The sequence below is a fragment of the Cherax quadricarinatus genome, chromosome 67 (assembly GCF_038502225.1).
Source record: "Cherax quadricarinatus isolate ZL_2023a chromosome 67, ASM3850222v1, whole genome shotgun sequence".
Lineage (NCBI taxonomy): Eukaryota > Metazoa > Arthropoda > Malacostraca > Decapoda > Parastacidae > Cherax > Cherax quadricarinatus.
This window is the reverse complement of record NC_091358.1, coordinates 22,892,219-22,918,645: the sequence shown is the minus strand read 5'-3', so window position 1 is coordinate 22,918,645 and position 26,427 is coordinate 22,892,219. Positions and strand designations below refer to the sequence as shown.

At 43.9% G+C, this 26,427-nt stretch overlaps 1 protein-coding gene across 1 annotated transcript in view; it reads left to right on the top strand.

The window, feature by feature from the left end:
- DCX-EMAP (Doublecortin-domain-containing echinoderm-microtubule-associated protein) overlaps window positions 1–23,468 on the top strand; it is a gene marked incomplete at its 5' end in the record, with an annotated part of 107,205 nt that extends 83,737 nt beyond the window's left edge. The window contains 4 exons of the mRNA XM_070099472.1: window positions 1,463–1,645; window positions 7,842–7,937; window positions 13,171–13,279; window positions 23,321–23,468. Of these exons, the coding sequence (XP_069955573.1) occupies window positions 1,463–1,645; window positions 7,842–7,937; window positions 13,171–13,279; window positions 23,321–23,468 (536 nt within the window). The remainder of the gene's footprint in view (window positions 1–1,462; window positions 1,646–7,841; window positions 7,938–13,170; window positions 13,280–23,320) is intronic.
- Between the last annotated feature and the right edge of the window lie 2,959 nt (window positions 23,469–26,427).

Sequence of the window (26,427 nt, the reverse complement as noted above, 5' to 3'; positions counted from 1 at the left end):
AGGTGAGTGACTTATAACCCAGGTGAGTGACTTATAACCCAGGTGAGTGGCTTATAACCTAGGTGAGTGACTTATAACCCAGGTGAGTGGCTTATAACCCAGGTGAGTGACTTATAACCCAGGTGAGTGACTTATAACCCAGGTGAGTGGCTTATAACCTAGGTGAGTGGCTTATAACCCAGGTGAGTGGCTTATAACCCAGGTGAGTGACTTATAACCCAGGTGAGTGACTTATAACCCAGGTGAGTGACTTATAACCTAGGTGAGTGACTTATAACCTATGTGAGTGGCTTATAACCCAGGTGAGTGACTTATAACCCAGGTGAGTGACTTATAACCCAGGTGAGTGACTTATAACCCAGGTGAGTGGCTTATAACCTAGGTGAGTGACTTATAACCCAGGTGAGTGGCTTATAACCCAGGTGAGTGGCTTATAACCCAGTTGAGTGGCTTATAACTCAGGTGAGTGGCTTATAACTCAGGTGAGTGGCTTATAAGTCAGGTGAGTGGCTTGTAACCCAGGTGAGTGGCTTATAACCCACGTGAGTGGCTTATAACCCAGGTGAGTAACTTATAACCTAGGAGAGTGACTTATAACCCAGGTGAGTGGCTTATAACTCAGGTGAGTGGCTTATAACCCAGGTGAGTTACTTATAACCCAGGTGAGTGGCTTATAACCCAGTTGAGCGGCTTATAACTCAGGTGAGTTTCTTATAACTCAGGTGAGTGGCTTATAACTCAGGTGAGTGGCTTATAACCCATGTGAGTGGCTTATAACTCATGTGTGTGGCTTATAACTCAGGTGAGTGGCTTATAACTCAGGTGAGTGGCTTATAACTCAGGTGATTGGCTTATAACTCAGGTGAGTGGCTTATAACTCAGGTGAGTGGCTTATAACTCAGGTGAGTGGCTTATAACTCAGGTGAGTGACTTATAACTCAGGTGAGTGGCTTATAACCCATGTGAGTGGCTTATAACTCAGGTGTTTGGCTTATAACTCAGGTGAGTGGCTTATAACTCAGGTGAGTGGCTTATAACTCAGGTGAGTGGCTTATAACTCAGGTGAGTGGCTTATAACTCAGGTGAGTGGCTTATATCTCAGGTGAGTGACTTATAACTCAGGTGAGTGGCTTATAACCCAGGTGAGTGGCTTATACCTCAGGTGAGTGACTTATAACCCAGGTGAGTGACTTATACCTCAGGTGAGTGACTTAACACAACATTATTTTACATATTTTGAATATTCTAATGCCGTTTTCGGAGTATTTCGGGCATTTTCAATGCCCGTGTTGGAGTTATTTACAAATTCGTGCAGTTACGAATGTTTACAGAGTGATAAAGTCCCTCGACGGCTCAGAGTGCAAAATCGGGCATTTATTGGCTATTTTTGGTATTTTAATGCTCATTTTAAGGGTATTTGGGGCATAGTACATCTTACATGTACATTTCAACGTTCTTACAGGTGGCGAACTGCTGGCGGTAGGCTCCCAGAACGGGTCAATCTACCTATATAGGAGCAGCAAAGATGGTTTTGTTTACACCAGGTGTGGGAAGCTGACCGGCACTCAGTCGTTGTCGGCGGTAGATTGGTCTACCTCAGGACGATATCTACAGTCCACCTCTACTGACTACGATGTCATCTACTGTGAGTACCTGTCTACTTCTACCTTTCTATGTAGTGTTGTCTACCTCTGTAGGCAGGTAGCACTTCGCAGTAGACAAGGAGAGGTCGGTACCTGTCTACCGTTATCTACTGCCTGTAACGTCTAAAGTGATCTACCTCAGGACGGTATCTACAGTCTACTGCTACCGACTACGATGTTAGCTACTGTGAGTACATATCTACCTCTACCTGTCTATGAAGTGCTGTCTACACCTCTAGTTTTCAATCAATCACATCTACTTCACTAAGTATCTATCTACCCTTATCTACAAGACGGCATCTGTCTACTTCTGCTACGATATCTAGTTTGAATCTCTACATTCTAGGTGACTGTTAGGCCTATCTAACCCATTATCTACCCTATTAGGCCTATCTAACCCATTACGTACCCTACTAGGCCTATCTAACCCATTATCTACCCTACTAAGCCTGTCTAACCCATTATCTACCCTACTAGGCCTATCTAACCCATTATCTACCCTACTAGGCCTGCTTAACCCATTATCTACCCTACTAGGCCTATCTAACCCATTATCTACCCTACTAAGCCTGTCTAACCCATTATCTACCCTACTAGGCCTATCTAACCCATTATCTACCCTACTAGGCCTGCTTAACCCATTACGTACCCTACTAGGCCTATCTAACCCATTATATACCCTACTAAGCCTGCTTAACCCATTATCTACCCTACTAGGCCTATCTAACCCATTATCTACCCTACTAGGCCTGCTTAACCCATTACGTACCCTACTAGGCCTATCTAACCCATTATCTACCCAACTAAGCCTGCCTAACCCATTATCTACCCTACTAGGCCTATCTAACCCATTATCTACCCTACTAGGCCTGCTTAACCCATTATCTACCCTACTAGGCCTATCTAACCCATTATCTACCCTACTAGGCCTATCTAACCCATTATCTACCCTACTAGGCCTATCTAACCCATTATCTACCCTAAGCCTGTCTAACCCATTATCTACCCTACTAGGCCTATCTAACCCATTATCTACCCTATTAGGCCTATCTAACCCATTATCTACCCTACTAAGCCTGTCTAACCCATTATTTACCCTACTAGGCCTATCTAACCCATTATCTACCCTACTAGGCCTGTCTAACCCATTATCTACCATACTAGGCCTATCTAACCCATTAACTACATTACTAGGCCTGCCTAACCCATTATCTACCCTACCAGGCCTGTCTAACCCATTATCTTCCCTACTAGGCCTATCTAACCAATTATCTACCCTACTAGGCCTGTCTAACCCATTATCTACCCAACTAGGCCTGTCTAACCCATTATCTACCCTACTAAGCCTGTCTAACCCATTATCTACCCTACTAGGCCTATCTAACCCATTATCTACCCTATTAGGCCTATCTAACCCATTATCTACCCTACTAAGCCTGTCTAACCCATTATCTACCCTACTAGGCCTATCTAACCCATTATCTACCCTACTAGGCCTGTCTAACCCATTATCTACCATACTAGGCCTATCTAACCCATTAACTACATTACTAGGCCTGTCTAACCCATTATCTACCCTACTAGGCCTATCTAACCCATTATCTACCCTACTAGGCCTGTCTAACCCATTATCTCCCCTACTAGGCCTATCTAACCCATTAGCTACCCTATTAGGCCTATCTAACCCATTATCAACCCTACTAGGCCTATCTAACCTATTATCTACCCTACTAGGCCTGTCTAACCCATTATCTACCCTACTAGGCCTGTCTAACCCATTATCTACCCTACTAGGCCTATCTAACCCATTATCTACCCTACTAGGCCTGTCTAACCCATTATCTAAACTACTAGGCCTGTCTAACCCATTATCTACCCTACTAGGCCTATCTAACCCATTATCTACCCTACTAGGCCTATCTAACCCAATATCTACCCTGCTAGGCCTATCTAACCCATTATCTACCCTACTAGGCCTATCTAACCCATTATCAACCATGTAACCTGGAGTATACCTGTAGGATGTTGCAGGGGTCAACGCCCCTGCTGCTGCCCGGTCCTTGACCAGGCTTTGTGGTGGATCAGGTCTGATCAACCAGTGTAATTATGAACATATAAGAAACTGAGAACCATGTACGACCAGACTTGTAGGTAAGTCTGCCAGTGTTGTTCCACTTGTCCCAGACATCTTGCAGGTCAGTCTGCCAGTGTTGTTCCACTTGTCCCAGACATCTTGCAGGTCAGTCTGCCAGTGTTGTTCCACTTGTCCCAGACATCTTGCAGGTCAGTCTGCCAGTGTTGTTCCACTTGTCCCAGACATCTTGCAGGTCAGTCTGCCAGTGTTGTTCCACTTGTCCCAGACATCTTGCAGGTCAGTCTGCCAGTGTTGTTCCACTTGTCCCAGACATCTTGCAGGTCAGTCTGTCAGTGTTGTTCCACTTGTCCCAGACATCTTGCAGGTCAGTCTACCAGTGTTGCTCCACTTGTCCCAGACATCTTGCAGGTCAGTCTGCCAGTGTTGTTCCACTTGTCCCAGACATCTTGCAGGTCAGTCTGTCAGTGTTGTTCCACTTGTCCCAGACATCTTGCAGGTCAGTCTGCCAGTGTTGTTCCACTTGTCCCAGACATCTTGCAGGTCAGTCTGCCAGTGTTGTTCCACTTGTCCCAGACATCTTGCAGGTCAGTCTGCCAGTGTTGTTCCACTTGTCCCAGACATCTTGCAGGTCAGTCTGCCAGTGTTGTTCCACTTGTCCCAGACATCTTGCAGGTCAGTCTGTCAGTGTTGTTCCACTTGTCCCAGACATCTTGCAGGTCAGTCTACCAGTGTTGCTCCACTTGTCCCAGACATCTTGCAGGTCAGTCTGCCAGTGTTGTTCCACTTGTCCCAGACATCTTGCAGGTCAGTCTGCCAGTGTTGTTCCACTTGTCCCAGACATCTTGCAGGTCAGTCTGCCAGTGTTGTTCCACTTGTCCCAGACATCTTGCAGGTCAGTCTGCCAGTGTTGTTCCACTTGTCCCAGACATCTTGCAGGTCAGTCTGCCAGTGTTGTTCCACTTGTCCCAGACATCTTGCAGGTCAGTCTGCCAGTGTTGTTCCACTTGTCCCAGACATCTTGCAGGTCAGTCTGCCAGTGTTGTTCCACTTGTCCCAGACATCTTGCAGGTCAGTCTGCCAGTGTTGTTCCACTTGTCCCAGACATCTTGCAGGTCAGTCTGCCAGTGTTGTTCCACTTGTCCCAGACATCTTGCAGGTCAGTCTGCCAGTGTTGTTCCACTTGTCCCAGACATCTTGCAGGTCAGTCTGCCAGTGTTGTTCCACTTGTCCCAGACATCTTGCAGGTCAGTCTGCCATTGTTGTTCCACTTGTCCCAGACATCTTGCAGGTCAGTCTGCCAGTGTTGTTCCACTTGTCCCAGACATCTTGCAGGTCAGTCTGCCAGTGTTGTTCCACTTGTCCCAGACATCTTGCAGGTCAGTCTGCCAGTGTTGTTCCACTTGTCCCAGACATCTTGCAGGTCAGTCTGCCAGTGTTGTTCCACTTGTCCCAAACATCTTGCAGGTCAGTCTGCCAGTGTTGTTCCACTTGCCCCAGACATCTTGCAGGTCAGTCTGCCAGTGTTGTTCCACTTGTCCCAGACATCTTGCAGGTCAGTCTGCCAGTGTTGTTCCACTTGTCCCAGACATCTTGCAGGTCAGTCTGCCAGTGTTGTTCCACTTGTCCCAGACATCTTGCAGGTCAGTCTGCCAGTGTTGTTCCACTTGTCCCAGACATCTTGCAGGTCAGTCTGCCAGTGTTGTTCCACTTGTCCCAGACATCTTGCAGGTCAGTCTGCCAGTGTTGTTCCACTTGTCCCAGACATCTTGCAGGTCAGTCTGCCAGTGTTGTTCCACTTGTCCCAGACATCTTGCAGGTCAGTCTGCCAGTGTTGTTCCACTTGTCCCAGACATCTTGCAGGTCAGTCTGCCAGTGTTGTTCCACTTGTCCCAGACATCTTGCAGGTCAGTCTGCCAGTGTTGTTCCACTTGTCCCAGACATCTTGCAGGTCAGTCTGTCAGTGTTGTTCCACTTGTCCCAGACACCTTGCAGGTCAGTCTGCCAGTGTTGTTCCACTTGTCCCAGACATCTTGCAGGTCAGTCTGCCAGTGTTGTTCCACTTGTCCCAGACATCTTGCAGGTCAGTCTGCCAGTGTTGTTCCATTTGTCCCAGACATCTTGCAGACCAGTCTGCCAGTGTTGTTCCACTTGTCCCAGACATCTTGCAGATCAGTCTGCCAGTGTTGTTCCACTTGTCCCAAACATCTTGCAGGTCAGTCTACCAGTGTTGTTCCACTTGCCCCAGACATCTTGCAGGTCAGTCTGAAAGTGTTCCACTTGTCCCAGACATCTTGCAGGTCAGTCTGCCAGTGTTGTTCCACTTGTCCCAGACACCTTGCAGGTCAGTCTGCCAGTGTTGTTCCACTTGTCCCAGACATCTTGCAGGTCAGTCTGCCAGTGTTGTTCCACTTGTCCCAGACATCTTGCAGGTCAGTCTGCCAGTGTTGTTCCATTTGTCCCAGACATCTTGCAGGCCAGTCTGCCAGTGTTCCACTTGTCAAAGACATCTTGCAGATCAGTCTGCCAGTGTTGTTCCATTTGTCCCAAACATCTTGCAGGTCAGTCTGCCAGTGTTGTTCCACTTGTCCCAAACATCTTGCAGGTCAGTCTGCTTGTGTTGTTCCACTTGTCCCAGACATCTTGCAGGTCAGTCTGCCAGTGTTGTTCCACTTGTCCCAGACATCTTGCAGGTCAGTCTGCCAGTGCTGTTCTACTTGTCCCAGACATCTTGCAGGTCAGTCTGCCAGTGTTGTTCCACTTGTCCCAGACATCTTGCAGGTCAGTCTGCCAGTGTTGTTCCACTTGTCCCAGACATCTTGCAGGTCAGTCTGCCAGTGTTGTTCCACTTTTCCCAGACATCTTGCAGGTCAGTCTGCCAGTGTTGTTCCACTTGCCCCAGACATCTTGCAGGTCAGTCTGCCAGTGTTGTTCCACTTGTCCCAGACATCTTGCAGGTCAGTCTGCCAGTGTTGTTCCACTTGTCCCAGACATCTTGCAGGTCAGTCTGCCATTGTTGTTCCACTTGTCCCAGACATCTTGCAGGTCAGTCTGCCAGTGTTGTTCCACTTGTCCCAGACATCATTTAGTAAGTTATTAAGGTACACATAAAAACAGCTACGTAACCTATACTGACAGCTGGGTGAACCCAGCTGTCAGTATAACAGGTGGGTGAACCCAGCTGTCAGTATAACAGGTGGGTGAACCCAGCTGTCAGTATAACAGGTGGGTGAACCCAGCTGTCAGTATAACAGGTGGGTGAACCCAGCTGTCAGTATAACAGGTGGGTGAACCCAGCTGTCAGTATAACAGGTGGGTGAACCCAGCTGTCAGTATAACAGGTGGGTGAACCCAGCTGTCAGTATAACAGGTGGGTGAACCCAGCTGTCAGTATAACAGATGGGTGAACCCAGCTATCAGTATAACAGATGGGTGAACCCAGCTGTCAGTATAACAGGTGGGTGAACCCAGCTGTCAGTATAACAGATGGGTGAACCCAGCTGTCAGTATAACAGGTGGGTGAACCCAGCTGTCAGTATAACAGGTGGGTGAACCCAGCTGTCAGTATAACAGGTGGGTGAACCCAGCTGTCAGTATAACAGGTGGGTGAACCCAGCTGTCAGTATAACAGGTGGGTGAACCCAGCTGTCAGTATAACAGGTGGGTGAACCCAGCTGTCAGTATAACAGGTGGGTGAACCCAGCTGTCAGTATAACAGGTGGGTGAACCCAGCTGTCAGTATAACAGATGGGTGAACCCAGCTGTCAGTATAAGAGACGGGTGAACCCAGCTGTCAGTATAACAGGTGGGTGAACCCAGCTGTCAGTATAACAGGTGGGTGAACCCAGCTGTCAGTATAACAGGTGGGTGAACCCAGCTGTCAGTATAACAGGTGGGTGAACCCAGCTGTCAGTATAACAGGTGGGTGAACCCAGCTGTCAGTATAACAGGTGGGATCCTCTTGTTATATTCTCAACTGCTAGTTGATTGGTCGGAGGTCTATGTGGGTGTGTAACATACCTTCAATATATGTGACATACTCTAGTAATGCATAACGCACGATAACGCATAATTAGGCGTAGTAACGCATGTTATTGTGGTTACAGGGAGTGTGGGAGAGCTTACACGCATCAAGAACGCTCTGGAGGTTAGGAATGAAACCTGGGCATCTCAGACCTGTCCACTAGGTTATCTAATACACGGTGAGTTGTGTTGTGTCTTGTGTCTGTTTGTTGTGTGTCTTCTGTGTCTGTGTTTGTTGTGTGTCTTCTGTGTCTGTGTTTGTGTTGTGTGTCTTCTGTGTCTGTGTTTGTTGTGTGTCTTCTGTGTCTGTGTTTGTTGTGTGTCTTCTGTGTCTGTGTTTGTTGTGTGTCTTCTGTGTCTGTTTGTTGTGTGTCTTGTGTCTGTGTTTGTTGTGTGTCTTCTGTGTCTCTGTTTGTTGTGTGTCTTCTGTGTCTGTGTTTGTTGTGTGTCTTCTGTGTCTGTTTGTTATGTGTCTTCTGTGTCTGTGTTTGTTGTGTGTCTTCTGTGTCTGTGTTTGTTGTGTGTCTTCTGTGTCTGTGTTTGTTGTGTGTCTTCTGTGTCTGTTTGTTGTGTGTCTTGTGTCTGTGTTTGTTGTGTGTCCTCTGTGTCTGTGTTTGTTGTGTCTTCTGTGTCTGTGTTTGTGTTGTGTGTCTTCTGTGTCTGTGTTTGTGTTGTGTCCTCTGTGTCTTTGTTTGTTGTGTGTCTTCTGTGTCTGTGTTTGTTGTGTGTCTTCTGTGTCTGTGTTTGTTGTGTGTCTTCTGTGTCTGTGTTTGTTGTGTGTCTTCTGTGTCTGAGTTTGTTGTGTGTCTTCTGTGTCTGTGTTTGTTGTGTGTCTTCTGTGTCTGTGTTTGTTGTGTGTCCTCTGTGTCTGTGTTTGTTGTGTCTTCTGTGTCTGTGTTTGTGTTGTGTCCTCTGTGTCTGTGTTTGTGTTGTGTGTCTTCTGTGTCTGTGTTTGTTGTGTGTCTTCTGTGTCTGTGTTTGTTGTGTGTCCTCTGTGTCTGTGTTTGTTGTGTCTTCTGTGTCTGTGTTTGTGTTGTGTCCTCTGTGTCTGTGTTTGTGTTGTGTGTCTTCTGTGTCTGTGTTTGTGTTGTGTCCTCTGTGTCTGTGTTTGTGTTGTGTGTCTTCTGTGTCTGTGTTTGTTGTGTATGTCTGTGTTTGTTGTGTATGTCTGTGTTTGTTGTGTATGTCTGTGTTTGTTGTGTATGTCTGTGTTTGTTGTGTATGTCTGTGTTTGTTGTGTATGTCTGTGTTTGTTGTGTATGTCTGTGTTTGTTGTGTATGTCTTCTGTGTCTGTGTTTGTTGTGTGTCCTCTGTGTCTGTGTTTGTTGTGTCTTCTGTGTCTGTGTTTGTGTTGTGTCCTCTGTGTCTGTGTTTGTGTTGTGTGTCTTCTGTGTCTGTGTTTGTTGTGTGTCTTCTGTGTCTGTGTTTGTTGTGTGTCCTCTGTGTCTGTGTTTGTTGTGTGTCTTCTGTGTCTGTGTTTGTGTTGTGTCCTCTGTGTCTGTGTTTGTGTTGTGTGTCTTCTGTGTCTGTGTTTGTGTTGTGTCCTCTGTGTCTGTGTTTGTGTTGTGTGTCTTCTGTGTCTGTGTTTGTTGTGTATGTCTGTGTTTGTTGTGTATGTCTGTGTTTGTTGTGTATGTCTGTGTTTGTTGTGTATGTCTGTGTTTGTGTTGTGTGTCTTCTGTGTCTGTGTTTGTGTTGTGTCCTCTGTGTCTTTGTTTGTTGTGTGTCTTCTGTGTCTGTGTTTGTTGTGTGTCTTCTGTGTCTGCGTTTGTGTTGTGTGTCTTCTGTGTCTGTGTTTGTTGTGTGTCTTCTGTGTCTGTGTTTGTTGTGTGTCTTCTATGTCTGTGTTTGTGTTGTGTGTCTTCTGTGTCTGTGTTTGTGTTGTGTCCTCTGTGTCTTTGTTTGTTGTGTGTCTTCTGTGTCTGTGTTTGTTGTGTGTCTTCTGTGTCTGCGTTTGTGTTGTGTGTCTTCTGTGTCTGTGTTTGTTGTGTGTCTTCTGTGTCTGTGTTTGTTGTGTGTCTTCTGTGTCTGTGTTTGTTGTGTGTCTTCTGTGTCTGTGTTTGTTGTGTGTCTTCTATGTCTGTGTTTGTGTTGTGTGTCTTCTGTGTCTGTGTTTGTGTTGTGTCCTCTGTGTCTGTGTTTGTTGTGTGTCTTCTGTGTCTGTGTTTGTGTTGTGTGTCTTCTGTGTCTGTGTTTGTGTTGTGTCCTCTGTGTCTGTGTTTGTTGTGTGTCTTCTGTGTCTGTGTTTGTGTTGTGTGTCTTCTGTGTCTGTGTTTGTGTTGTGTCCTCTGTGTCTGTGTTTGTGTTGTGTGTCTTCTGTGTCTGTGTTTGTTGTGTGTCTTCTGTGTCTGTGTTTGTTGTGTGTCTTCTGTGTCTGTGTTTGTTGTGTGTCTTCTGTGTCTGTGTTTGTGTTGTGTGTCTTCTGTGTCTGTGTTTGTGTTGTGTCCTCTGTGTCTGTGTTTGTGTTGTGTCTTCTGTGTCTGTGTTTGTGTTGTGTCTTCTGTGTCTGTGTTTGTTGTGTGTCTTCTGTGTCTGTGTTTGTTGTGTGTCTTCTGTGTCTGTGTTTGTGTTGTGTGTCTTCTGTGTCTGTGTTTGTGTGTGTTGTGTGTCTTCTGTGTCTGTGTTTGTTGTGTGTCTTCTATGTCTGTGTTTATTGTGTCTTCTGTGTCTGTGTTTGTGTTGTGTGTCTTCTGTGTCTGTGTTTGTTGTGTGTCTTCTGTGTCTGTGTTTGTTTTGTGTCTTCTGTGTCTGTGTTTGTTGTGTGTCTTCTGTGTCTGTGTTTGTTGTGTGTCTTCTGTGTCTGTGTTTGTTGTGTGTCTTCTGTGTCTGTGTTTGTTGTGTGTCTTCTGTGTCTGTGTTTGTTGTGTGTCTTCTGTGTCTTTGTTTGTTGTGTGTCTTCTGTGTCTGTGTTTGTTGTGTGTCTTCTGTGTCTGTGTTTGTTGTGTGTCTTCTGTGTCTGTGTCTGTTGTGTGTCTTCTGTGTCTGTGTTTGTTGTGTGTCTTCTGTGTCTGTGTTTGTTGAGTGTCTTCTGTGTCTGTGTTTGTGTTGTGTGTCTTCTATGTCTGTGTTTATTGTGTCTTCTGTGTCTGTGTTTGTGTTGTGTGTCTTCTGTGTCTGTGTTTGTTGTGTGTCTTCTGTGTCTGTGTTTGTTTTGTGTCTTCTGTGTCTGTGTTTGTTGTGTGTCTTCTGTGTCTTTGTTTGTTGTGTGTCTTCTGTGTCTGTGTTTGTTGTGTGTCTTCTGTGTCTGTGTTTGTTGTGTGTCTTCTGTGTCTGTGTTTGTTGTGTGTCTTCTGTGTCTTTGTTTGTTGTGTGTCTTCTGTGTCTGTGTTTGTTGTGTGTCTTCTGTGTCTGTGTTTGTTGTGTGTCTTCTGTGTCTGTGTTTGTTGTGTGTCTTCTGTGTCTGTGTTTGTTTTGTGTCTTCTGTGTCTGTGTTTGTTGTGTGTCTTCTGTGTCTGTGTTTGTTGTGTGTCTTCTGTGTCTGTGTTTGTTGTGTGTATTCTGTGTCTGTGTTTGTTGTGTGTCTTCTGTGTCTGTGTTTGTTGTGTGTCTTCTGTGTCCGTCTTTATTGTTGTGTTTGTTCTGTGTTTTTATTTGTGTTGTGTGTCTTTTGTATCTGTGTTTGTTGTGTGTCTTCTGTGTCTGTGTTTGTTGTGTGTCTTCTGTGTCTGTGTTTGTTGTGTGTATTCTGTGTCTGTGTTTGTGTTGTGTGTCTTCTGTGTCTGTGTTTGTTGTGTGTCTTCTGTGTCTGTGTTTGTTGTGTGTCTTCTGTGTCTGTGTTTGTGTTGTGTGTCTTCTGTGTCTGTGTTTGTTGTGTGTCTTCTGTGTCTGTGTTTGTTGTGTGTCTTCTGTGTCTGTGTTTGTTGTGTGTCTTCTGTGTCTGTGTTTGTTGTGTGTCTTCTGTGTCTGTGTTTGTTGTGTGTCCTCTGTGTTTGTGTTGTGTGTCTTCTGTGTCTTTGTTTGTGTTGTGTCCTCTGTGTCTGTGTTTGTTGCGTGTCTTCTGTGTCTGTGTTTGTTGTGTGTCTTCTGTGTCTGTGTTTGTGTTGTGTGTTTTCTGTGTCTGTGTTTGTGTTTTTTGTGTGTCTTCTGTGTCTGTGTTTGTTGTGTGTCTGTGTTTGTGTTGTGTGTCTTCTGTGTCTGTGTTTGTGTTGTGTGTATTCTGTGTCTGTGTTTGTTGTGTCTTCTGTATCTGTGTTTGTGTTGTGTGTCTTCTGTGTCTGTGTTTGTTGTGTGTCTTCTGTGTCTGTGTTTGTTGCGTGTCTTCTGTGTCTGTGTTTGTGTTGTGTGTCTTCTGTGTCTGTGTTTGTTGTGTGTCTTTTGTGTCTGTGTTTGTTGTGTGTCTTCTATGTTTGTGTTTGTGTTGTGTGTCTTGTGTCTGTGTTTGTTGTGTGTCTTCTGTGTCTGTGTTTGTTGTTTGTCTTCTGTGTCTGTGTTTGTGTTGTGTGTCTTCTGTGTCTGTGTTTGTTGTGTGTCTTCTCTGTCTGTGTTTGTTGTTTGTCTTCTGTGTCTGTGTTTGTGTTGTGTGTCTTCTGTGTCTGTGTTTGTTGTGTGTCTTCTGTGTCTGTGTTTGTTGTGTGCCTTCTGTGTCTGTGTTTGTTGTGTGTCTTCTGTGTCTGTGTTTGTTGTGTGTCTTCTGTGTCTGTGTTTGTTGTGTGTCTTCTGTGTCTGTGTTTGTGTTGTGTGTCTTCTGTGTCTGTGTTTGTTGTGTGTCTTCCGTGTCTGTGTTTGTGTTGTGTGCCTTCTGTGTCTGTGTTTGTGTTGTGTGTCTTCTGTGTCTGTGTTTGTTGTGTGTCTTCCGTGTCTGTGTTTGTGTTGTGTGCCTTCTGTGTCTGTGTTTGTGTTGTGTGTCTTCTGTGTCTGTGTTTGTTGTGTGCCTTCTGTGTCTGTGTTTGTGTTGTGTGTCTTCTGTGTCTGTGTTTGTGTTTTGTGTCTTCTGTGTCTGTGTCTGTGTGTTTCAACTAACACCCGGCCTACTTAGACTGGGTTATCAGCCTACTCCACTGATTTAAACCTATCAAAATCACTTACAGGTATATGGAGTGGAGTGAAGGAGTCCAGTATACCTCTACTAACACCTCCACCTCCACTTACAGGTATATGGAGTGGAGGGAAGGAGTCCAGTATACCTCCACTAACACCTCCACCTCCACCTCCACTTACAGGTATATGGAGTGGAGGGAAGGACTCCAGTATACCTCCACTAACACCTCCACCTCCACTTACAGGTATATGGAGTGGAGGGATGGAGTCCAGTATACCTCCACTAACACCTCCACCTCCACTTACAGGTATATGGAGTGGAGGGATGGAGTCCAGTATACCTCCACTAACACCTCCACCTCCACTTACAGGTATATGGAGTGGAGGGAAGGAGTCCAGTATACCTCCACTAACACCTCCACCTCCACTTACAGGTATATGGAGTGGAGGGAAGGACTCCAGTATACAGGTCACAGTAGACAGAGGACCAAGATCGGACATCCTGGCAGCAGGCGACTCTGAAGGATATATCAGAATATACAGGCAAGTATACACATCATACACAAACCTTACACACCTTCAAGAACAGGTATGACAGTCATGTACATGTACCTAGCACTGAGTACTAGTGCAGGTCACATAGTGCTGAGAAGTAGTTCAGGTCACATAGTGCTGAGTACTAGTGCAGGTCAACTAGTACTGAGTACTTGTTTAGGTCACCCAATACTGAGTACTAGTGCAGATCACATAGTGCTGAAGACTAGTGCAGGTCACCTAGTACTGAGTACTAATGCAGGTCACCTAGTACTGAGTACTAGTAGAAGTCACCTAGTACTGAGTACTATTGCAAGTCACATGTTACTGAGTACCAGTGGTCACAGAATTTTGAGTACTAGTGCAGTTCGCCTAGTACTGAGTATTAGTGTATGTTACAAAAAACGCGATTCTAAAAGCTTAGAGATCTCCAGTGAATACTAGAAAGGACTGCCCTTCTAGCATCCAGCCTGTTACTGGGTTTTCGTAACAAGTAGTCAGTATCCTTGTCCAATTATCCATTAGAAATCAGTATGATTCAATAGTGCTTCAGGATTACAACTGGTAGGCTACTAACTAGAGAAATTAAAATTTAATAAATTTATTAAGTCTAGAGGTATATTATCAAATTAAATTAAATTAAATTAATCACAGTAATCAAAATAATATCACTTCTCTCAAGTACAATATTATTGTGCTGAAAGCACATATCACATTTATAATTCTTAAGTACCGTCTGGTACATTAACATTTAATAAGATATTACAAATATGTATAAGTTTGTGTGTATGTGTGTAAGTGCTCTAAGTAGATCACTATGTCTCAAGACTCGACTAGACTTAAACAAGTGACTGACAAAGTCCTCTCATAAACTAACTTCTTAACCAACTGGCAGTCAGAACAGTCTGCTTGAACAATAAAAAGAATGCTAAGCCCAATAGCAATATAACAAGCAACTGCGACACAGAATCAGGAACAAGGAGATAATATAACGACACTAAGTGGGGACCATCAGCAGATCCTCCACAAAAGTCACAAAACTCCCATGCTACTGAATCTAAGTTCAGCATGAGAAAATCCCCGACTGTGATAATACACAGAAACCAGTACAAATTAGGTCATAAGCTATAGTTCAGGACCTGAGTTGTTTAGAGTGTCTATGCGACACACAACCTCAATACAACGTCGAAAATCACTAAGTCTATACAATGTTCTGTGAACAGAGTTCTACAGAACTATCAAGAATAATGAGACAGACAATCTGTCCAACCACCAAGAGAGTCTAGAGCAGACTGAATACTTCAAGCGAGGTGAGGACACCCCCCTCCCTCGATCACGTGATAGCTCCGTGGACAGCAGTCGCCCAGCAAGAAGCCGGCAATGTAACGAGCAAACAGCGATAATTACAGTAGTTAGACAATCAAGACTTGAACTGAGGACATAATATGTTACATCCTACCTAACAAAGGAAACTACGTCAAATAACAATATAAAGCAATACATTTACGATTTAGCTATTATCGCAAATATAAGCAATATAAAATTAAATTAAAAAGTAATAATTATATATATACCTAATCATTGCAACCCATTCAGGGGTTGCAACCCCCCCCCCCCCCCAACACGACAGACGGTCGCACTAGGAGTTGCATTAATGTCTTTCACATTATTACTGATTACTCATATCAATACAATTTAATATAAATATTAATCAGTCTCTCTTGTGCCAAGCACTTCTATCATTCAACAGTGTCAGTTTCACTAGGATATGCCCCTAGACTAGGGCAGTACACAGTATCGTATCTCTGCATACTCGTGGTTATGTACATCAGTGTAGAAACAGGATAGCGCAGACAAGTAGGGCACGATGAGGCTCGATCATAGTAGAGGAGACTGCATTCCACTCTTAAGTAGTGGTTGTGGAATGCTATGTAGTATGGACATCTGAGTATGAAACAGCTTAAGGTGTGTAGTGAGGGGGGGTCTGCGGCAGGACAGTGTTGCGCCACACGCAGTACATCGCCCACACCACACTACCCACTCATCACTCAGCTTATGTCTCCTTACACACAACAATACTGTGAATATATAAATATAATAATTAGACATGAGTATATATAGTTAATATGGGCTGGAGGGATTAAGTTACTTTACTGAATTTGACATAGCAAGTAACAAAAGGTATTTAGGCATAAAATTACGTAAATTTTAATGTAACTGATAATTATTAAGGACGTGACAGAGCGTCAGCAATTACATTACAATGACCACTTATGTGTTTTATACTAATAGAATAAGGTTGGATTCTGAGGGCCCACCTCATGATCCTAGCATTCTTACTCTTCATAGTGTTTATATAAGTGAGTAGATTGTGGTCAGAAAAAACGTTAATTTTAAATGGGGAAGTGCCCAAATACACGTCAAAATGTTCCAAGGACACCACAAGAGCTAGAGCCTCTTTCTCAATAGTGGCATAATTTTTCTGGTGTCGTTTAAGCTTAGATGAATAGTAACATATAGGATGGAGAATGTCAGTGGATGTTGACTGTTAGAGCAGCACAGCACCCACTGCATAACCACTCGCATCTATATGTAAAAAGAAGGGAAGATTGAAATTAGGACTTTTCAACACAGGAGCAGAGGATAGCAAGCGCTTCAACCTTTTGAACGAGTCTGAACAATCTCTAGTCCAGGTGAACTGAACTTTGCTACTAGTAAGCTCAGTGAGAGGAGCTGCAATCTGAGAAAAGTTTGGACAGAACCTGCGATAATATCCTGCCATACCCAGGAATCTCTGTACTCCCTTCCTATCCTGTGGCACTGGAAATTCAGAAATTGCACGAACCTTAGCCTCAATAGGAGCAACCTCACCTTGGCCGATACAAAAGCCTAGATAGGTAATCTTGGCTTGACCAAAACTACATTTAGCTAAGTTAACAGTGACGTTGTAGTGCGCCAGTCTCTCAAACAATGCTCTGAGACGCGTCAAGTGCTGTTCCCACTCGTCACTGTACACCACTAAGTGGTCAAGGTAGGCTTCTGCTCCTTCTAAATTGTGGGTCAACTCGTTCATTATACGTTGGAATGAAGAAGCCGCGTTACATAGGCCGAAGGGGGTGACGAGGTAGTTAAACAATCCATCTTGAACAGTAAAAGCAGATAATTCTTGAGCACGTTCAGTAAGCGGGACTTGATAATAGCCTCGTAAGAGATCTAAACGGCTGACATACTGGGCTCCTGACACACGGTCAATAAGGTCCTCAATGCGAGGTAGAGGATAACCATCAGGCAAGGTGACAGAGTTCACTTTCCTGTAATCAGTGCACATCCTGAAACTACCGTCAGGTTTAGGCACTAAAATACAGGGAGATGCCCATGGACTTTTACTGCGCTCAATAAGTCCGTGAGATAACAAAAAATCAACCTCTTCTCTCAATGCTTTATGCTTCGTTGGACTCATCCTATATGGTGATTGCTTAATGGGTGATGCTCCCTGTACATCAACGTCATGTACACCCAGAGTACAACGTTTAGGAACATCACCGAACAATTCAGGGAAATGCAAAATCATGTTTTTAATATCCCCAGCTTTATCACTCCCAAGGTTACTAAGAAAATCGTCTAGTGACTGTAGAGTCACTGAATTTTCTAAACGAACCTCTATACCTCTAGAGATGTCAGGTAGACTGACGTTTTCTTCCTCTGTCCTAGGAAGAATAGAAGTAGTAGGTAGAGGACTAGCGTAGTATGCCTTAAGCTGGTTAACATGGTACACATGATTAGATTTCTTTTTCCCAGGCGTACGTACCAAATAATTTACGTCGCTAAGCTTTTTCACTACTTCCAGGGGACCATCATACCTGGCTTGTAGAGCATGACCTGGTACTAATTTCCGAGCCATCACCTTATCTCTTGTTTTAAAAGAGCGAGAGACAGCACGTTTGTCATAATGTTGCTTCATTCTAGCTTGGGCTGAAACTAGGTTTTTCGAAGCTAGCTCTCTAGCGGCTGTCAGATGTTGCTGCATTAATGAAGGTGAAGTACTCAATGATGGATTTGATTTTCCTGTCCACACGTCTTTCAACACTGCGAGAGGACCACGCACTTGGTGTCCGAATATTAATTCAAATGGACTAAATCCGAGACTTTCTTGTTCACTTTCTCTCATAGCGAACAGAAGAAAAGGTATACCCTCATCCCAGTCTCTAGAAAAATGTTCACAATAAGCTCTCATCATGGACTTCAGTGTCTGATGAAATCTCTCTAGAGCCCCTTGTGACTGTGGATGATAACTGGTTGAAAGTACAGACTTTATTCCTAGGTGGGATAATGCTTCTCGAAAGATCTTAGAAGTGAAATTAGATCCCTGATCTGATTGTATCTCTCGTGGCAATCCAACCTGGGAGAAAAATTTCATCAGTGCTCTCACAATAGCACGAGCATTAATTTTTCTCATAGGAATAGCTTCGTGATAGCGTCTTGCAACATCCATAATAGTAAATATGTATTGGTTTCCTAGTTTGGTTCTAGGCAAAGGACCAACACAATCAATAATAAGACGTGAGAATGGTTCACCATCCACGGTGATAGGAATGAGAGGTGCAGGTGGAGGTGTGTGCGCTGGCTTGCCTGTCACTTGACACACGTGGCAACGTCGCACATGATCAGCTACTGTTTCCTTCATCTTTGGCCAAGTAAAATGTTTTGCCAGTTTACCGAGTGTCTTCTTGACACCCAAATGTCCTCCTATGGGACTATTGTGAGCAAAATCAATGGCTTGTTCACGAAATGTAACTGGTAACACTACGAGATGTTTGACTGTGGTGGAAACACTATCAGCTGACAACTTGCATGTATTTTTCTCCATCAGTACACCGTTACTATAATAGTAACAATTATCGAGATCCTTTGCTTCACTCTCAGTAACTGCTATATCTCTCAGTCTTTCCAGTGACTGATCAACAAACTGATCCTTGATTAAATCATCATGAGTAAGAAATTTAACGTCAATTGTGTCCTGACTAGGTTGATGACCGGGGGGAGTCAGTGTTAATGATCCTGGGCGCAGAGCATCACTAAACAACATATTCAACCCCAAATCATTGTCATCCACTAACTCAACAGGAGACAAGGATGTTCGTTGTATCTTTGACATAGCTCTAGTAATTGCGCTGAGAGGAAATAAAATAGGCTTCTCTCTACAAGCTTCAATGGCATAATTATCATCAGTGTTATTATCAATCACAAGTGGTTCTTTACATATGCCAGCATGAAGGATACCGTTCCCTATCAACAAGTCCACTGACCTGATGAGAAGTACACCACTGGATATACCCACTGAAATATAACCAGTATAATAGCTTGTTTGAATATAAACTTTGTGCAGAGGCACTTTTATAACAGCCCCTCCATAGGCTTCTAACAATACATCTAGTTTGCAATAGGTATCATCAGTTATGGGCAGTACATCTTCTCTTAATAACGTGAGATAACTGCCAGTGTCTCTGAAAGTAACTATTTCAGTTAGATGTGATTCGTCAAATCCTAATTTACCTCTCAAAAAGTAAGGACTCATCGCTGAATGAATCTTTTCGTCAGATACACTTTCTGACGCTAGTCATCTATCCTGAGTAATATTATCTAAAACAGTAGGATCAGAGGTATTACTAGGATTTTGGTGCCTATGTTGCTCGGAAGAAGATACAACTTGAGTGGGGGCGCCAGCCGCACGACTATCTCTCGCATCTCTTTCCAACTTATAGCAATACTCTCTAGCATGTCCTTTTCTGTTACAATATGTACATTTAACTTTCTTCTTCTCGATATCAGATTTCTGTCTAGCCACAGAGACAGATTCAGGATTGTGAGTTTTCCTGGTAAAGGTACGAGAAGTTACAATAGCAGGTACATCAGGCCGGCAATGAGCAGCTGATTTAGGTTGCCAACTTCTAGGACAATTTTTAGTTACCTTGTTTCTCTGTGTTTTAGCACATACAAGTTTGTGAGAAATCTCGTAATTGTCTGCTAATGCTGCAGTTTCCAGAATATCCGAGGTAGTATGATTGATCAGATATTTTTGTATGTCAGCAGACATACAGTTGTTAAACTCTTCGTGTAGTAACAACTGAACTAGACTGTCGTAGTTGTTTCATTTAGCAGCTCTAGACCATCTCTCAAATGCAACTTTTTTCTCACGAGCAAACTCTACACAGGTTTGATCTTGTCGTCGTTGTAACGTACGAAATGCGCTTTGGTAAAGCAGCAGTACAAGTTTGAGCTCTTCCTGTCAAAGCTGTATGCAACACTGTAGCCCAGTGCTTACGTGGCCAGTTCATAGCACGAGCCTGGTTCTCAAACGCATCAAAATAGGTGTCTAAGTCACTTTCAAAAAACTTAGGAACCATGGATGCAGCTTTCTGCACATTAAATGTGTCCTGTGATCTATCTGTCTGTTGTCTTCCCAGACGAACATTTTCTCTCTGGAAATCTTCGTTCAATTTCCTCTGAGCCTCTATTTGTGCAGTCTGCAACATAATGAGGCGTTCAAACCTCTCAAACTCTTCCTGAGAGATAGGACCAGTGGGCAATGGAGGAGTAAGGAAATTAACATGTCTTTCTGGACGGTCCTTAGGTCGGGCACCTTGACCAGGCATCTCTAGAGAGTCTAGATCTGGTCTAAGATAAGTAGATACAGGTGTAGCATACACTGTACTAGTATTAGGCTGCGTCAAGCTAACAGTTAGGAGGGAAGGCGTGAGCGAGAACTGAGCTACACTAGGCTCAGACACTAGGCTCACTTCTGCCTTAGTTGCTCTTTCTTCTACGTCAGTGGTTCCCAAACTGGGGGTAAATTACCCCCTGGGGGTAATTTAACCATTTTTGGAGGGTAATGGAGGGGTGACAGAAAAAAAGTTATGAATTTTGAAAATCAAGAAAACAATGCGGTACCCGGTATGAGGATTATTGTTAACTTTGTCTTAGTATATAAAGTTGTAAAGTAAACCTATTATAACTAAGTAATAAAGTTAAACCAAATAACAATAAACATCAAAAACTAATATACAGTATTAGAAAAGAAGAAATATATAGCTAAGTGTGTGGAAACCCAAAAGTATTTTGACAAGTATGCTTCAGGACAAAAGTCACTCAGTAGCCCAGATCGACCTGTCCAGTACGCGACACTCACTTCCTGAGGCTGCCTCTATTTCACACTGTCAGTTTATCTGTGAGCATCAGCCGAGGTAGACATGAGCTGGTATGTATGTGTACTGCCCTGTGCAGTATATAGTTAGTATTTACCCACTATTACTGTGAATTTGTAGCTATTATTAATTTTATATATAATGTATGTGTGGTTCTTACGATTTCAATGGTTTTGCTAGGATTAGAAGAGTATGCGAGGCTGTATACGTTCACGTTTAGCCATATATATCAATAATAACAACATTTTGTGAAAGGGGTAACATGCTTTATGTGGCATGTTAAATTAGGTAACAAGCTGAAAAAGTTTGGGAACCACTGTTCTACGTCATCAAGTAGAGTCATACTTCCTAATTGTGACACTAGACTTTCTGAATCTGAATCATAATCAGACATTTCTGTATGAGCAGGAAACAATATATCTTTAATTAATGCTCTGACAGTTTCTGCGGTGTGGTGTAATTCCTGTTATACGTCACACCGAGATACTTGGCTACTTGCAAACACGTCTGAAGTTTTAATGTACTTAACTCAGACAAAGTCAGAGTATCAATTAACTGTTTCACTTTGGCATACATCACAAAAATAATTGTACTACGAGAGAGTGATTATGGGAAACTATAATCCTAATAGGAATTTTAGTGTTGGTTGTCTTAGAGCTAGAACTCAAACAGTATTTCCATCTCCTTGGATCAAGAGACTCAGTCAAGTACATACATCCACCTGGTATGTTGTACAAGACTAAACTCAAAGTCTTCAGATTAGGAAAGTACTCAAAGTGTTTGATCATAGAGTTACTAGTATGTCAAACTGGACAATTTCTCCAACACCTTGGATCAAGAGCCTCCCGGACAGGCCCCCATTTGTTACAAAAAACGCAATTCTAAAAGCTTAGAGATCTCCAGTGAATACTAGAAAGGACTGCCCTTCTAGCATCCAGCCTGTTACTGGGTTTTCGTAACAAGTAGTCAGTATCCTTGTCCAATTATCCATTAGAATTCAGTATGATTCAATAGTGCTTCAGGATTACAACTGGTAGGCTACTAACTAGAGAAATTAAAATTTAATAAATTTATTAAGTCTAGAGGTATATTATCAAATTAAATTAAATTAAATTAATCACAGTAATCAAAATAATATCACTTCTCTCAAGTACAATATTATTGTGCTGAAAGCACATATCACATTTATAATTCTTAAGTACCGTCTGGTACATTAACATTTAATAAGATATTACAAATATGTATAAGTTTGTGTGTATGTGTGTAAGTGCTCTAAGTAGATCGCTATGTCTCAAGACTCGACTAGACTTAAACAAGTGACTGACAAAGTCCTCTCATAAACTAACTTCTTAACCAACTGGCAGTCAGAACAGTCTGCTTGAACAATAAAAAGAATGCTAAGCCCAATAGCAATATAACAAGCAACTGCGACACAGAATCAGGAACAAGGAGATAATATAACGACACTAAGTAGGGACCATCTGCAGATCCTCCACAAAAGTCACAAAACTCCCATACTACTGAATCTAAGTTCAGCATGAGAAAATCCCCGACTGTGATAATACACAGAAACCGGTACAAATTAGGTCATAAGCTATAGTTCAGGACCTGAGTTGTTTAGAGTGTCTATGTGACACACAACCTCAATACAACGTCGAAAATCACTAAGTCTATATAATGTTCTGTGAACAGAGTTCTACAGAACTAACAAGAATAATGAGACAGACAATCTGTCCAACCACCAAGAGAGTCTAGAGCAGACTGAATACTTCAAGCGAGGTGAGGGCACCCCCCTCCTCGATCACGTGATAGCTCCGTGGACAGCAGTCACCCAGCAAGAAGCCGGCAATATAACGAGCAAACAGCGATAATTACAGTAGTTAGACAATCAAGACTTGAACTGAGCACATAATAGGTTACATCCTACCTAACAAAGGAAACTACGTCAAATAACAATATAAAGCAATACATTTACGATTTAGCTATTATTGCAAATATAAGCAATATAAAATTATATGAAAAAGTAATAATTATATATATACATAATAATCATTGCAACCCATTCAGGGGTTGCAACAGTGTAGGTCACCTAATGCTAAGTGCTAGTGCAGGTCACCTAATTCTGAGCACTAGTGCAGGTGGTCTAATGCTGAGTACTGGTGCAGGTCACCTAGTACTGAGTACTAGTGAAGATCACCTAGTATTGACAATAAGTGCAGGTCAACTAGTGCTGAGTATTAGTGAAGGTCACCTAGTACTGAGTACTAGTGCATGTCACCTAGTGTTGAGTACTAGTACCAGTCACCTAGTACTGGCAAGTGCAGGTCACTTAATACTGAGTATTAGTGCAGGCCACCTAGTACTGAGTACTAGTGCAGGCCACCTAGTACTGAGTACTAGTGTATGTCACCTAGTACTGAGTACTAGTGTATGTCACCTAGTAATAATAGTCTTGTACCCCACACAGGTACCCGGTACTGAGTACTAGTGCAGGTCACCTAGTACCAAGTACTACTGCATGTCACCTAGTACTGAGTACAAGTGCAGTCACCTACTACTGAGTACTAGTGCAGGTCACCTAGTACTGAGCATTAATGCAGGTCACCTAGTACTGAGCACTAGTGCAGTCACCTAGTACCACGTACTACTGCATGTCACCTAGTACTGAGTACTAGTGCAGTCACCTAGTACTGAGTACTAGTGCAGGTCACCTGGTACTGAGTATTAATGCAGGTCACCTAGTACTGAGTACTAGTGCAGGTCATCTAGTACCAAGTACTACTGCATGTCACCTAGTACTGAGTACTAGTGCAGTCACCTAGTAATAATAGTCTTGTACTCCCCACAGGTACCCGGTACTGAGTACTAGTGCAGGTCACCTAGAGTACAAGGTGTACTCTTCCTGCATCTCAGTACTCAGATTCTCTCACACCGACAACTTCATGTACTCTGCTGGAGGTACTGACGGCGCTTTAATGAGATGGAGTGTCACCTAGGAGTCACCTAGATGGAGTGTCACCTAGGAGTCACCTAGACAGAGTGTCACCTAGGAGTCACCTAGATGGAGGTTCACCTACATTGTCACCTAGACGGAGGGTTACCTACATGGAGTCACCTAGATGGTTACCTAGTTTGTGTCATCTAGATGGAATCACCCAGATGGAATCACCTAGAAAGAGGTCATCTAGAGGGAATCATCTATATTTAGGCCACAAAGATGGTCACCTAGATGGAGTCACCTATATGGTGACCTGGATGGAGTCACATAGATGGTCAACTAGATGGAGTCAACTAGAAGGTCACCTAGATGGTCACCTAAATGGAGTCACACAGATGGTCACCTAGATGGAGTCATCTAGATGGAGTCACATAGATGGTCACCTAGATGGAGTCAACTAGATCACCTAGATGGAATTACCTAGGTTCGTATGTTGGTTTACGTGCAGTCAGCAGTAACAGCCTGATTGATCACGCACTGATCCACCACGAGGCCTGGTCATAGACCGGGCCGCGGGGGCGTTGACCCCCGAGACTTTTTCCAGGTAAACTCCAGGTATACCTAGATCGTCGTCACCTTGGTCACCTAGATGGTTTCCTAGATGGTCACCTAGATCGCCACCTTGATGGAGTCACCTAGATGGGCACCTAGATGGTTACCTAGATGGAGTCACTTAGATGGTCACCTAGATGGTCACCTAGATCGCCACCTTGATGGAGTCACCTAGATGGTCACCAAGACGGAGTTACTTAGATGGTCACCTAGATGGTCACCTAGATGGAGTCACCTAGCTGGACTCACCTAGAGGGTCACTCAGATGGAGTCACCTAGATGGTCGCCTAGATGGAGTCACCTAGAGGGATTCACCTAGATGCTCACCTAGATGGAGTCACCTAGATGGTCGCCTAGATAGACTCATCTAGATGGAATCACCTAAATGGTCACCTAGAAGGAGACACCTTAATGGAGTCACCTCTAGATGGAGTCACCTAGATGGAGTCACCTAGATGGTTACCTAGATGGAGTCACCTAGATGGTCACCTAGATTGAGTCACCTAGATGGAGTCACCAAGATGGAGCCATCTAGATGGTCACCTACATGGAGTCAACTAGATGGTCACCTAGATGGAGTCACCTAGATGGAGTAATATAGATGATCACCTAGATGGTGACTTAGATGGAGTCACCTAGACAGTGATCTAGATGCTGTCACCTAGATGGAGCCGCCTTGATGGAGTCACATAGATGGTCACCTAGATGGAGTCACCTAGATGGAGTCACCTAGATGGAGTCACCTAGATGATCACCTTTATGGAGTCACCTAACTAGTCATCTATATTGAATCACCTAGATGAAGTCACCTAGATGGTCATTCAGAGTGAGTCACCTAGATGGAGTCACCTAGATGGAATCACCTAGATGGCCACCTAGATGGAGTCACCTAGATGCCCACCTAGGTGGAGTCACCTTCATGGTCACCTAGATGGAGTCACCTAGATGGTCACCTAGATGGAGTCACCTAGATGGTCACCTAGATGAAATCACCTAGATGGTCACCGAGATGGAATCACCTAGATGGAGTCACCTAGATGGTCACGTAAATGGAGCCACCTAGATGATCACTTAGGTGGAGTCACCTAGATGGAGTCATCTAGCTAGTCATCTATATGGAGTCACCTAGATGTTCACCTAGGTGGAGTCACCTTGATGGTCACCTAAATGGAGTCACCTAGATGGTCACCTAGATTGAGTCACCTAGATGGTCACCTAGATGAAATCACCTAGATGGTCACCGAGATGGAATCACCTAGATGGAGTCACCTAGATGGTCACGTAGATGGAGCCACCTAGATGGTCACTTAGATGGAGTCACCTAGATGGTCACCTAGATGGAATCACCTAGATGGCCATCTAGATGGAGTCACCTAGATGGTCACCTAGGTGGAGTCACCTTGATTGTTACCTAGATAGTCACCTAGATGGAATCACCTAAATGGTCACCTAGGTGGAGTCACCTCGATGGTCACCTAGATGGAGTCACCTAGATGGTCACCGAGATGGAGTCACCTAGATGGTCACCTAGATGAAATCACCTAGATGGTCACCGAGATGGAATCACCTAGATGGAGTCACTTAGATGGTCACGTAGATGGAGCCACCTAGATGGTCACTTAGATGGAGTCACCTAGATGGTCACCTAGATGGAGTCACCTAGCTAGTCATCTATATGGAGTCACTTAGATGGTCATTCAGAGTGAGTCACCTAGATGGAATCACCTAGACAGCCACCTAGATGGAGTCACCTAGATGGTCACCTAGGTGGAGTCACCTTGATGGTCACCTAGATGGAGTCACCTAGATTGTCACCTAGATGGAGTCACCTAGATGGTCATTCAGAGTGAGTCACCTAGATGGAGTCACATAGATGGAATCACCTAGATGGCCACCTAGATGGAGTCACTTAAATGCAGTCACCTAGCTGGAGTCACCTAGATGGTCACCTAGCTGGAGTCACCTAGATGGAGTCACCTAGATTGTCACCTAGGTGGAGTCACCTAGATGTAGTCACCTAGATGGAGTCACCTAGATGGTCACCCTAGGTGGAGTCAACTAGATGGAGTCACCTAGATGGAGTCACCTAGGTGGAGTCACCTAGATAGAGTCACCTAGGTGGAGTCACCTAGATGTAGTCACCTAGATGGTGTCACCTAGATGGTCACCTAGGTGGAGTCACCTAGATGTAGTCACCTAGATGGAGTCACCTAGATGGTCACCTAGGTGGAGTCGCCTAGAAAGAGTCACCTAGATGGTCACCTAGGTGGAGTCACCTAGATGGTCACCTAGGTGGAGTCACCTAGATGGAGTCACCTAGATGGTCACCTAAGTGGAGTCACCTAGATGGTCACCTAAGTGGAGTCACCTAGGTGGAGTCACCTAAATGTAATCACCTAGATAGA